This window comes from Limulus polyphemus, unplaced genomic scaffold, assembly GCF_000517525.1.
Source record: "Limulus polyphemus unplaced genomic scaffold, Limulus_polyphemus-2.1.2 Scaffold1663, whole genome shotgun sequence".
NCBI classification, from domain to species: domain Eukaryota; kingdom Metazoa; phylum Arthropoda; class Merostomata; order Xiphosura; family Limulidae; genus Limulus; species Limulus polyphemus.
The window spans coordinates 2,143-16,109 of NW_013667273.1; the positions used below are offsets into that span (position 1 = coordinate 2,143).

The 13,967-nt window shown below is 36.2% G+C and overlaps 1 protein-coding gene across 2 annotated transcripts in view; it reads left to right on the top strand.

Annotated features, from left to right (window-relative positions):
* Positions 1-8,251: 8,251 nt before the first annotated feature.
* The window catches only part of LOC106464477 (papilin-like), a 159,676-nt gene continuing 153,960 nt past the window's right edge, over positions 8,252-13,967 (top strand). For both annotated transcript variants that reach the window (XM_022392199.1, XM_022392200.1), the window contains exon 1: positions 8,252-8,576. In XM_022392199.1, coding sequence (XP_022247907.1) covers positions 8,551-8,576 — 26 coding nt within the window. In that variant the 5' untranslated portion in view covers positions 8,252-8,550. The remainder of the gene's footprint in view (positions 8,577-13,967) is intronic.

Below are 13,967 nucleotides of genomic sequence, written 5' to 3' on the forward strand. Positions count from 1 at the left end.
ACGGCTTAACATTATAACAATGGCGATGATTTTATATTAAGTTTGCTCTAGTTTATAATAAACGATTTTGTTTCTTCCTGAGTTGTTCCAACTTTAGATTTGGTAGAAAAAAGAAAGATGGAGTATTTCGGTCCAGAATAATTTCATTTCAGGCAATATAATCTTACACACAGAGGTCGTAGTATGCAAATAAATATATTGGTATATTCGGGGTCAAAGATGTTTTTCCCTATGAAATATTTATAGCAGACAAGATTCTCTTGTTTTTTATTTCCATATAATAAATTTTGAAATGACGAAAGAAGAGTTTTTATTGAAATCCAAGCACAAGCACGATAATATATATTAGTAAACGTATCGTTATAATACCAGAAGATGGCGCTAGCGTTATCCCTAATATGAAGAACATTCGGTACGTTTAATTGTTTGTTTGTTTGTAATTAAGCACAAAGCTACACAATGGGCTATCTGTGCTCTGCCCACCACGGGTATCGAAACCCGGATTCTAGCGTTGTAACTCCGCAGACATATCGCTGTGCCACTGGGGGGCCGGTACGTTTAATACTACGTTTTTTACAAGAACAATATTACTATTTATGGTAAAGTTGTTATTGTTTTTGACTTAATAAAGGGTCCAGGAACACTCACTGAAATTTATTCATATTGAGAGAAAATCAATTATTACTTCATACAATCTTACTCTTACGTAAACCTTTCGAATTTCGCATATTATGTTGTCCAAAGTTGAAGAAAAATGTTCATAATTTACGTTACCATACACCACAAATCATTTTATTATTATTATTTGAGAATCTTTGTGTTTTTTTTAAATCAAGCTTTCATCCTAAGTTTTTGAAGCTCTGCATTTCTGTTATTTTTTAATTCTCAAAAGCACCATCGAAAACTTAGGAACTTAACTTCTGTGTGTTTATTGTTTATTTGAATTTCGCGCAAAGATACACGAGGGCTATCTTCGCGAGCCGTCCCTAATGTAGCAGTGTAAGACTAGAGGGAAGGCAACTAATCATCATCACCCACCGCCAACTCTTAGGCTACTCTTTTACCTTATACTACAATTGCTAAACTATAAACTTCTAATGCATTATCAAAGGGCGAGCATGTTTAGTGGGACGAAGATTCGAACCCGCGACCTTCAGGCTTTGAGTCAAGCGCCCTAACCACTTGGTCATACCGGGCCGTCTGTTTATTACCAAGGTATTTCGATGGTTCAGCAGTAAGTATGATGGCTTATAACGCTAAAATTCGAGCTTTGATTCCAACGTCAGACACAGTCTAAATAGTCCGCTGTGTAGCTTTATACTTAAAAAACAAACCCTTATCACTAAAAGTAGTTGAAAACGCCCATTATACTAAAAGTGCCAAACTATAAACTTCTAATGCATTATTAAGTATCATCCAAACGTTGAGGCTACAAACCCAAAACATCTGTTAACAAAAAAAAGCTATCAGAATCTTTACGAAACCCAATAAACAGAAATATATTGGGGGTGGGATCGAGATCGTAATATTCTCACGGGTTGTTAGGCATTGCTGTTTTAAGTGACCCTTTGGCTTGACTTGATTATCAACAGTTTTCTTAGGGTTGCTGTAAAACTATATTTGTCATAATGGTTTATTTTATTTATTTATTAATGCACAGTTAGAGTGGAATATGTTTAAAGATATGAAATGCTAGAATTCTTGCCTTGAAATGCCACATACACACAACCTTCCGTGTTGTAACAACGGGTTGTGAATGTTACGTGTTCGTGTAAGCTGGTATGTTATAACTTTCAGCCTTACCTGAGGTTGTGGGTGTCACGTGTGAAAAAAGTACTGGTATGTTGATGTTTTAGACTTATCTTGTACTTTGAATGTTACGTGTGAGAGTAAGCTGGTATGTTATAACTTTCAGCCTTACCTGAGGTTGTGGATGTCACGTGTGAAAAAAGTACTGGTATGTTGATGTTTTAGACTTACCCTAAAGAATATGGTGAGCTATTTGACGAACGAAGCTCAGAAATCCGTTTTTTAACCCTTAGATAACCAACTTTGGAGCTCCAGTAGTAATTATAGTGATTAATTAATTGCGATATTGATGGTATTTTTTTATGTGAATCGTATATTATTAAGGAATCTAACCAACAAAGTCATGAACTCACAGCCAATTTGGTACAGAAATAGTTTAAAATTCCGCGGAATCTACCAATCGTTAATTCTTGGGTTAAGAAACAACAGTAAAATGTCTAGTGAATGGCGATTATAATGTAGATTTCATACGTGTGAGAGATGTGAACATTTTTAAGTTAAAAGATTTACATATGGCTTGTCTTATTCCACAGTATTAAAGAGATAAAAAAAAAAAGACTAGTGTGTAAATTTATAAACGGACAAGAATCCGTTCAATGTGGTGGCTTATTCATGAGGAAGTGTTTATAAATCACCTAGAAGCCCACTTTAATTACTGTACTAATCTAGTTTTAAAATATTTGTTTATGATCTTCAGAGAAGGTAAAATCCGAAAACACCAGTAATGTTTTCATTTGCTATTGCAGTTATACATTCCACGAACTATCTTTCATGCCTGGTGTCGCCGGTTCGAATCACCATCACCAAGCATACTCGCTCTTTCACCCGTAGGGGCGTTATAAAGTTACGGTCAATCCCACTATTCGTTGGTTAATGAGTAGCCCAAGAATTGGCGGTGTTGACTAGTTGCCTTGCCTCTAGTTTCTGTCACTGATTAATTAAGGACGGCTGGTGCAAATACTCCTCATAATTTTATAGCATCGGCTTTATATTTTCTATTAGAATTTGTTTCAAATTTTTATTTATTAATTTCTCAATATTTAGTTGACGTAATTGAAAATGAACGCCTAGCTAGAAATACAGGTGTGGTTCAATTTATAAAATTAATTCCGGTATTCCAGCAACTTGCTATGTTCCATAGACGAACACTCATTTTTATGGCACGTTGCGAAGCTTATCATACGCTCGAAGCTCAAAGTTTAACATATGATACGCTGGACGTTGAAAAATACAACACATTTCTTTTCGACGCCATATTTCATTAACCACACAGGAAGCAATTTATGTTTGCATTACAACGGTTTCAATTTCGTACATTTTTCCCAGAGACAGTTGGTAAAAAGCTTTGCCCTATTAGGACAAAATCTCTCCTCCTCCCTTCCCTAGTGATTCAGTCCTTTTACAGGGTAAACAACTTCCTGGTTAGTCCTCTGATATTTTTGCCCCCTTTTTTGGGGGACAAATTTCAGCAAGTTGTAAAAGTCTTACGCTTTTCAGCAGCAACGCTAACATTTCATTACACTCCGTGATACCGACTTACCTAAAGATTACCATAATCTTTAAAATGTTACATCCCTTTTTTAAACCTATTCAGCAGCGTCGCCAACATTTCATTACACTACCTGATACCGACTTACCCAAAGATTACCATATTCTTTAAAATATTACATCCTCTTTTAACCTGTTAAAACAGTTAAAGTATAACAAAATAAACGGCTAAAAATGTAAAATGAGTGAAAAAAATTGTAGTTTGGTGAAGTAGTTTTTACGTGAGAAAATCACAAGTTTAAGACACAGTATTAACTTGTTCATGATCTCCTTCGTGCTAAAGCAAGAAGTTCGTTTAACAGCAAATACGCTAACTAAATGTAATACATTATAAAATGATCCTTTATACTTAAAACTTTTAAATAAATATATATGTAACTCATTAGGTGTTTCTAATAACACATCCGTTTTTATGGATATATTTTGATATCAGTTTTATTGGGTACGGGTTGACCTCGTGGGAAAACTCTGGATTTTGGAGCCGTTTTTGAATCTGTGCGATACTACAAGATATTCTCCGCACCTTAAGCTGTGGGTAAGTTATAAGAGTAACTGTATATCCCTTGTGCAAGTTGTTGCTTATCGCCTCCCTTCTCTCTCTGGTCAGCCCCCCAATGGCACAGCGGTATGTCTGCGGACTTACAACGTTAGAATCCGGGTTTCGATACCCGTGGTGGGCAGAGCACGGATAGCCCATTGTGTAGCTTTGTGCTTAATTACAAACAAACAAACTCGTTGGTCAGTAGTTTAAAATTAGAAACGGTGGCAGATTAAGAATCCCAATTTCATTACTCACGCCTAATGACTGTTGTATTATTTTCACTGTTATGTGTGTGTGTGAAAAGTGAAACAGTTTACACCAGATCTTGATGATATTTCGTATACAGGATGAGTTCCTCTCAAGGACCAAATTGTTGTGTGTACATTTGAGATTCGTTGCTGTAAAAGTCGAAATCATTGTGGATCACTGTGAGCAACTTTCTCGTTTTTCTAGGAGCAAGTGTTATATTTGTTGATGGACAGCGGTGAAAGATAAGTGCATGAATATAAAACAGAATATTGTGTGATGAGTCAATCCACACTGACGTAGAACATCATGAGCAGCGTGTGTATTATTTATATGAAGGTTCCTCTTGTTATTTTTCGATTTCCAGGGTGTGAGAATTCAAACATTTACCCACTTTTCAACAGACACATGAAAAGTCATAAAACAACGTGTTGGTGCTTTTACCTTCAAGATAAAACAAAGATTATTGAGCAAACTCCAATTTAGAGAGGAGCGTACCAGGTGAGACAAGTTATTATTCATGGTAAGTAGGCTTGATTTTTTTCCTGCTTCCTGTTGTATATCTTAGACGCCTAACACATCGGGCAAAAGGGGTACATGGCCCCTCCCCCCACTTTTTTTTCAATTAATGTAGTACATACGCTAATATTAACAACTATGTTAAATTGACATAGCGCTCCCATCTCCCCCCCCCCACCCACATCCATTCCCCCACACACACACATCCACTTCGCAACGAAAATTAAGCATACATGTTGTATACTAACGTTAAGTGTCATTAATTGTTCCTCCTAGACTTTTATATATATAAAGATTAAAGTAATATATAAATACATCATAATTAAAACAAAAATATAAAAAGATCATTGAGCATCTGACCTGGAACATGACCTTCTAAGGAGGTTTGGAAACTTAGGCCTTCAAGTTCCTCTGTCATTCCCTAGCCCTAAAATCTCAGTGAGCGCTGAACGAATGGCGATTGTAGTGTTTACACATTTACGTTAACATTCTAACTTCAGACGTTCGAACGCCAAAATATTGCATCCCTTCCCCACCCCTTGCGACCAGAGAGCGCATCAGTTCATTACCCTACAGTATCGGACTTTATCTGGAATTTGTTTTCGCGGTTATATTACCACGAACACAAACACTAAAATGTTATATTACCACGAACACAAACACTAAAATGTTATATTACCACGAACACAAACACTAAAATGTTATATTACCACGAACACAAACACTAAAATGCAGCAATTGTTGTCAGTTTGTAATTTCTTCAGTAGAAACACGGTTATATAGTTGTTCATGTAATTGTACAAGTAAAACAAATTATTATTATTATTCTTTAATACACCCATGGTTTGTTTACTAAATGTTTGGATCTATTTATTTTTCTATCTATCTATCTTTTTAATATTCAGTTATCTCTATATCAGCTGTCAGTCTTTTGTTTTCTGTGTATTCTACTTCTCTCTCTGTCCTTTCTATCAGGCCCGGCGTGGGGGCGTTATAATGTGTCGATCGACCCCACTATTCGTTGGTAAAATAGTAGCCCAAGAGTTGGCGATGGGTGATGATGACTAGTTGCCTTCCCTCTAGTCTTACACTGCTAAACTAGGGACGGCTAGCGGAGATAGCCCTCGTGTAGCTTTGCGCGAAATTCAAAAACAAACCTTTCTATCATTATCTTTTTATAGGTATTGGTTTTCTGGACTACTGGTTTATGACCTTAACATTTCTAGCCAGTTCTGTTTTTGTTTTTTAATACAGGGTTGTTTGTACGTTTTCAAAGTAGCTTAAACTTTATATTTCGTCTATAGCTGGTGTTAGAATCTGGCTAACCATAGATAAATGAGATGGAAAAACATTCCGCATTGTTAACGTTACACCTATTGAACAGTACACTCGGAGCAAACGAAAAGAATGTTATGTTGCTGTAGATATAATACATAAAGCATAACCAAGTTTGTTGGCCACTACTAACGAAGCGATAAATTTAAATACCACATAAAAGAAATATGGCGCTGTTATCTACTCTTTTCACTTCCTGTCGATGCAGTTTAAGATCGACGGATGAGTAACACAAACGTACACCGCTTGTATCTACTTCTCCAAGATGGTGATCGTAAAATGTTATTTTGCTATGGTGAAGGTGAGATGTTGATATTCACGATTTATATGGTTGCTCAGTACTTCATTATGGAATTTTATGTTGCTGCTAGGCATTTCTTTGATTGAGTAATTTAGCCCACCTCTATAAAACTTCATCACAATATGTTGCTTAATGATATCTTTTATGGTCTGTTGTAAAGTACGATGTAAATAAATAATAAAAAGGAAGATTTTCGAACTCTGCCAGCAGCGGCATCTAGCGGTTTAATGTCTAAGCTCTATAGTATATATATCAGTTATGTTCTTATTCTCATCTTTAAATAAATCCAGTATTGTTGATACACTGAAAACAATTTGATTATTATGCTGTAAATTTTTTTTCTGTGGTTTCTGTATAAATACGATTTAAAATATTTAACATTCTGTTCACATAATTTGATCTTTTTACAAGTCCATGAGGAAAGAACATATAACGAAACCAGACATAAACAACAATAACAAATACATTAAATGTTCCAACATATAACTATAGATGTTGGTAGATAACAGAAAGATATAGGCAGGCAGATGGATAGATAACAGATACAGGCAAGCAGTTAGATTGGTTAGACAGACAAATATAGATTTTAGCTATTTTTGAGCAAAAATAACTGTAATTATGGATAGATAACAGGTATAGGCAGGCAGATGGATAGGTTAGACAGACAGACAAATCTAGATCTTAGCTATTTTTCACAAGAATTGTAAACGTTAAATCGCGCTTCAGACAATAACACAGCCACAGTTTAAGTTTCCAAATCATAATGTTTCAACTGTTATCTACAAAATTTAACAATAAACAGAAACAAACATGCCAGTGTGTGAATGAGATACTCAGAACGAACAGTCTCAGCTAGTCTACACATTTTCTGTTATCTACAAAATTTAGCAATAAACAGAAACAAACATGCCAGTGTGTGAATGAGATACTCAGAACGAACAGTCTCAGCTAGTCTACAAACAAACATGCCAGTGTGTGAATGAGATACTCAGAACGAACAGTCTCAGCTAGTCTACAAACAAACATGCCAGTGTGTGAATGAGATACTCAGAACGAACAGTCTCAGCTAGTCTACACATTTTCTTTTCTTTTGATACATATAAAATTAAAACACACAACGTACATTTTTCTTAGTCATCCCGTTTACCAGTCTTGAACACCCGACGAGTCACCAATTGTTCATTTAATTTGATACATTTTTGTAGACAAATAAATAAATGTACACAGACGGACAAAGACAGATGAACACAGAGAGACAGGCAGATAGACAAAGATAAACAAATGAATAGCTTAATACAGACAGACAGACATGATGTCAGGAAAACACGTAGGTTCAATAAATAAATTTAACACAAAAATACGATGACCTATAACCCGAGCGCTTTCGAAAGGCGGACCTTTCTTCTTCAGGGGCAATTAGGATATACAGATGGACAAAGAGAGACAAATGAATAGACCGATACAGACATAGAGACAGATGAATATACTGATACAGGTAGACAGGCAAAGATTGACAAGAGACACAGATGAATACATTAGTTTAATGACATGAAGCTAGCTCGGTGTTTCCATATTCATCCTCAATTTACAAAATACACTATCACAAGAAATTGGAAAATAACTAACATTGATGTATTAATGTGCCAGTAGAAGCATTCCATTGTCACTTTGTGTTACAATTACGAGTTCTACTTTCATCTCCGTCCGTGTGTCTTCACATTTATCATTAACAACCTAAGTCAGTAAAACTTTCTGATGTAAAGTATTGCTATACCGTGGTTGTATTATTTTTTTATTTGGTCGTAAATTCCTTTGTGTGTGTGTGTTGAACATGAGGTTTTCTCATTGGTTGGGTGTGCAGTGCCTTGCTATTGGTTAACAAGAGACCCCGGAAAGTTGTGAACAGGCCTCGAGGTGGTCGGATAACTGAGCATCTTCAGACAGGCCACCAGCGTTGCTGAGAGTGGAGCTGAGGTTGATTGGTTCAATAACTGCGACTCATACTTTCACTTTTCCTTCCTCAACTCTACTGATCCGTTCATAGTTCCCGTGGAACAGCTAGCTAAACGTCGATCTTCCCCACTCCCTCAAACCAGCTATTGTATCACGTTTTATCTCTACTCGAGGTGATTCCATTATTCAGAAATAAAGAATTGTTTATCCCACCTACAGAAAGCTGGAAACACGTGGGGTGAGGTGCGTGGAGACGTTGTCAAGCACACGGCACGTGACTACAACAAAGTGACTTGAAATGGCACGCACAGTTGTCAGTTTTAGGTAAGTGTGCCAGTTTTTTCTTTCACGTTTACCGAACAGAGCGATGGAGTTTATCCTACAATCGCGAGTTTAAATGTACACAAATTTCTATTCAATTTTTAGAGAAGGGGTACTCCATAGTCACAAAGTGACAAGCGAAATGAAAGTGTCTAAATTTTACGAAACAGTAATTTGTAGTTTTAACATGAACACACCATTTATTATCGCTAACACTTGTGCTAGGTGAGTAGTGGAGGTACACCTGTTACTCGACACTTAATAGAAACATAAAACGTTTTCGTGAAAAACAACAACCAATAATAGAATATTCAACTGTCTTTTGTTTCTAGAGAAAAATCTAGTCAACCACGTCCCAAAGAAATTGTTTTGGTGTTTTTTCGTCTATTTCCCCCATGATTCGTGATCCTATGCGAGGGTTATTAACACTAAAGGACAGCTATATAGTAAAAAATTCATTTTAGTAAAAATAAATATATATATATTTCGAGCAGTTATTCATTGCCAAGTTTCTTTGAAAATTCGCCAGGTGGTTAGGGCGCTTGACTCGTAATATGAGGATCGCGGGTTCGAATCGCCGTCCCACCAAACATGCTTCCCTTTTCAGCTGTGGGGGCGTTATAATGTAACAATCAATTCCACTATTCGTTGGTAAAAGAGTAGCCCATAAGTTGGCGGTGGATGGTTATGACTAGCTAGCTGCCTTCCCTCTAGTCTTACACTGCTAAATTAGGGAAGGCTAGCGCAGATAGCCCTCGTGTAGCTTTGCGCGAAATTCAAAAACAAACAAACCTTAAAACTCGAAACGTCGCAAGTTAAAGGTTTTAGTAAGGGGAATTTTTTCATCACGTATGTATAATAAAAAATGATATGTTAGAAACTAATAATAATTAATGATTTTTATACACGTATATATATATATATATATACTGTTGATATTTAGAAGTGTAAGTGTATTTTAATATTAGACTTATTAATAAATACGTGCCAGTTCGCTACAACAATAGTTAACAATATATTAAACTAATATTGTAGTGTTAAAAAAAGTAAATTTTAAATCGATGGAAAGCGTTGAAAAATAGCAATTTTTAAAACTATGACGATTAATAGGTATTGTAAAAGCCAGACCATGAAGAAAAAGAATAAAAAAATGAGTGCAACCAGAAAGACAAAATGCTATCAGTTACAATGTGAGAAATTATAAACTAAGAAAACATTTAATAACTTCTCACATTATAATGTGTACTTTGATCTTATGTGTTTTATACTTGTTCCTATTTTGTTTTCCTTTATGGTTTGGTCCTTATACTAGCAAGCGTACGCACACCTCGCGCAGCATTTATTTCGTTGGCTTCACGGGGATGGCGAGACGGTGTGCGTGTGCGTCAATCGCTTGACGCGGCGTTAAACGTGACTTTCGTTCGGCGTAGGCTTCACCTATTAAATATTTAAATAGTTTCCAAACTCGAACCGTTCGTCCGATTGCTTATACATTTAAACTCGATATTTGGGAGGTGTACACCTGAGTTTCTCTAGCAAATTTCACTGATATTCGCTCAGCCAGTTCCTCACAGCAGGTTGTAACGTCGGGACATCAGCCGACTTATATAGTTTTGTATGAGAAACATTCTCGGAAAGAGATGATTTTCAGAAGTGTAATAGGTATTTGTTGTATAAGAGAACGAATTAAAGAATAACACGTGCACGTGATTAATAATGACTACTTTTTTACAAGACAGGGGAACGTTTCGAATACCTACAATAATCTCTTGGTTTGCTAGAAAACAAAATTGCCCTCTAATCCACTCAATTTCCTGTAAGACTGTCAGCTCACGCCAGAAAAGGGGCGCGTAGCACGTGAAGCACGTGACTGGTTAGTTGTGAATGGGAGTTCGTCAAATGTAAATTGCAGCTCGTGACGTTCAGCAAGACACGACTGCTGAAAACAAAAAATTGTCTGCGCATTTTTTGTAAAGTTGTATAACAAGTACTTCACAATTTGAACGACTGAAATATCTATAAACGATTTGAAAATTAATTTTTTAATGGTTTCTATTCATTTTTGAAACGTTACACGGTGTCTTGGCGGTAAGCTTCAGAGTTTGAACCACACGACTGACATACAGATTTAACCCATTGTGTAACTTTGCGCTAACGCAGACATAAACATTTAAAAAAGGTACGTGAGTGGAGATAAAAATAAGAATGAAGTGATAGACTCTACGTTTGTTTGATTGGTTGACTTTGAATTTCACGAAAATCTATTCGAGGGCAATCTAATTTTGAAGTGGTAGACTAGAGGAAAAGCAGCTAGTCAGCACCACTCACCACTTTTTACCAACGAATAGTTGGATTGACCGTCACATTATAACGCATCCACGACCCTCAGGTTGCGAGTTGAGTGCCCTAACCGCCAGACCCCAGGCCTAGTTACTTTTGGGCTATGGGAAAGCAGTGCCACCTACTGTTTTACTTTTCTTGAGCTGTAAACGGTTCAACATTCCATCTGACGTAATCCGTGTTTTTGCTTGTGTTTTTCTATTCTGTATCAGAGCAGTAACCGTCACAAGTAAGAGTCAGCCCACAATTACCGTACTATAAATAAAGACTCTAATTAACGTCAGGCTGTAAGGCATGAATGAACCACGCCACATACGGCTGGACTAGGTACTTCGAAGATGGAGACAACGGAAAAAGGTTAAGATGAGCTCTTCCTCAAGTATGTGGTAGAAATAACAACTGCCATCTTGTGAAAAGTAAAGTATCCAGAATATTTACATTAGCCCTATATTGTCAGTGAAAAACATTGACTCTTTTTCGAACTTCCTTTTCTTCTTCTTAGCACCGGAACCCATTTATTTCTAGGATTTGTTAACCTTGAGACTCATACCGAAAAGCAACATCAATCTTTTGAGCAATTCGAAGATTTTACGTAAATCATAAATGTAAATATTCAGATAGCTCCCCTAGTGGTAAGGAAGTACAACTACAAAGTTCTCAGTCGCAGAACTTGTCAACTCTAAGGTTTTATGTTTTAAGCGAGAGTTTTATAACCGTGTGCTTACATGGTTTAGTCAGGTTAGAATGGATATGTAAACAAAATTCAATGTTCTTCTCTTGCATATATATATCAAAGACTTAGGCTTAAGATGTTTTGGATAGCAGACCATCGAACGTAACCCTATGAGCTATATTATACCGTAAAGAGAAAAAAGAACATAATTTTATAGATATTTGTTTTAAACTTGAATCTCCTGTCATCTTTTACTTACATGTAATCTAATTTTAATACATCATATGTTTCAAAACATTGTGTATGTGCCGTTTTTTTTTTGTATTTTCAGAGAGAGTGTCTTTGAAAAACAAACAATTCGTGTTATTTTTATACGATATTTTCGTGCTCATTAATCTATTCCTTATACCGGAACTTTTTTTAAACAAATTTAATAGCGTAAAAAAAGAACATCAGAGACTTAGCAGTAAGTATGAAGGCTTATAACGCTAACAACTGGGTTTCGATACATGCAGTGGGCACAGCACAGATAACCCGTTATGTAACTGTGTGTTTAACAAGAACAAAATAAAAGTATCAAAATTACAAAAAGATCCATCTAGACTTGGAAGGTATTACTTGTAATTTGTTCAGTATTTTTATGCTACATGTATCGTTTAGGAAAATAAAACATTTGGGATATTCAAGTTAAATTCGATGAACTTTAAATTGTTTTTAATTTTGTTTATTTGAAGGATCACTCTTAGTTTTGTTAAAACACTTTTTCATTTCTAAACTAACAGTAGCAGCGAAATATCATTTATTACAAGGTATTTCCAAAGTAATAGTTTTTGGAAAGACAAGAAATTCGTTACTGTAACCTAAGAACGGGTGAGAGTATTTGAAACATTTGGCAGATTCTGTGAAAATGTGTGTGCTGGGCATGGCACATGCTGGTTCGCGTGCCAGAATATGAATAGGAGAGTCCATGGTTCGCGTCCCGTTGAAGCAAAAGCACATTCCGCTGTTGATGCGTTATAAGAGTGACGTTCAAATCCCACTATTCGATCAGAGTTGTCCAAGAATTGGTGGTGGGTGCTGTTGACTAGTTAGCTGCCTTCTCTTTAGTTTGCCAGTCCATAGGTCTGAAATGCATCTCAGGATATAAAGGCCTTTCGTAACCTTGAAAGTGTTAAAACGTGTTTAATAAAGCAGATGAATGTAAGAGCGATATATGAGGCTCATAGAGTCAAAAGAGAAGTTTGTTTGTTTTTATCGCCGTGAATATTATTGTTAAGCATTTTATTTTCCCTAGAGGGGGCCGAAGGCCGCCTGGAGGGGTCACTTGTTTTAACCACTCGCACCTCTATACAGTAATGTGTTGTCTGTCAGTCAGTCAGTAGACACTAAAATGACATAACATAAAGACGTTTAACGTCACAATTTGTACTGTCGTGACGTCAATAAAACGTGCGCATGCCATGAATCAGGAGAAGAATTGTGCACTCTGTAGGTTACAACACAGCATGACGTGTGAACTTCAAAAGTAACGAATATTTTGATTTTATTTACTCTTTAAACAGAACACTTTCGGGGATCCTGCGCAAGTACATCTAGTAATGTATACACATTTTGTGTTATACTGCCACTGTGACCTTCGAGCCAAGTATGTTTTATATGTGTTTTATGGCGCGATTATGATCGGTTTATTGTTAATCTTTTACGGATTGTTTTTTTTTTGTATGGCCAAAATTATCTCACTTTTCTAATACTCTTTAATGAAAAACTTCATTTACAAACTTTAACTTGCAATTCAGCATTGAATCAACATAAAAAAGATACTTTTTTTTAACCTGAGTTTCTAAATCTCCAGTCTTTTCCGCATCATTACACAGATTCATTCCTTTGACCCTCAGTTTTCTGTTATACTTTTAAACCCTTCAGGAATTCGTTTGGCCTAGATTCATCTTCACTACATTTTTTCTGTTGACATTTCTTTCAATCCTCCAGTCTCATGACCCTCTTTCCTCCATTCCCTCGCCTCCAGTCACATATGGTTGTTTTTATTCTGTAGGGTGGGAAGTGGGGGCTGTGCAGGGATTGCTCTACAAGGTTTAGTTATTCCCCGTTGCGAAATACAGATATCAGAAAGTGTCAGGCAAAAAAAAAAAAAAGAACATTGTAAATAAACAAGTTCAAAAGGAACTTGCAAGTCGAAAAGCTTTCGTAGAAGAGGAAAGTTGGATAATGCAGACATAACTTAACGAGAAAGCCCCCCCCCCGTCCCAATTACGAGGAGGCATGAAATCTGTATAGAAAATGAATCATGTATATGATCCTGGACTACTTCAACTGACTTGTCGTATTTTTATATGATCCTGGACTACTTCAACTGACTTGTC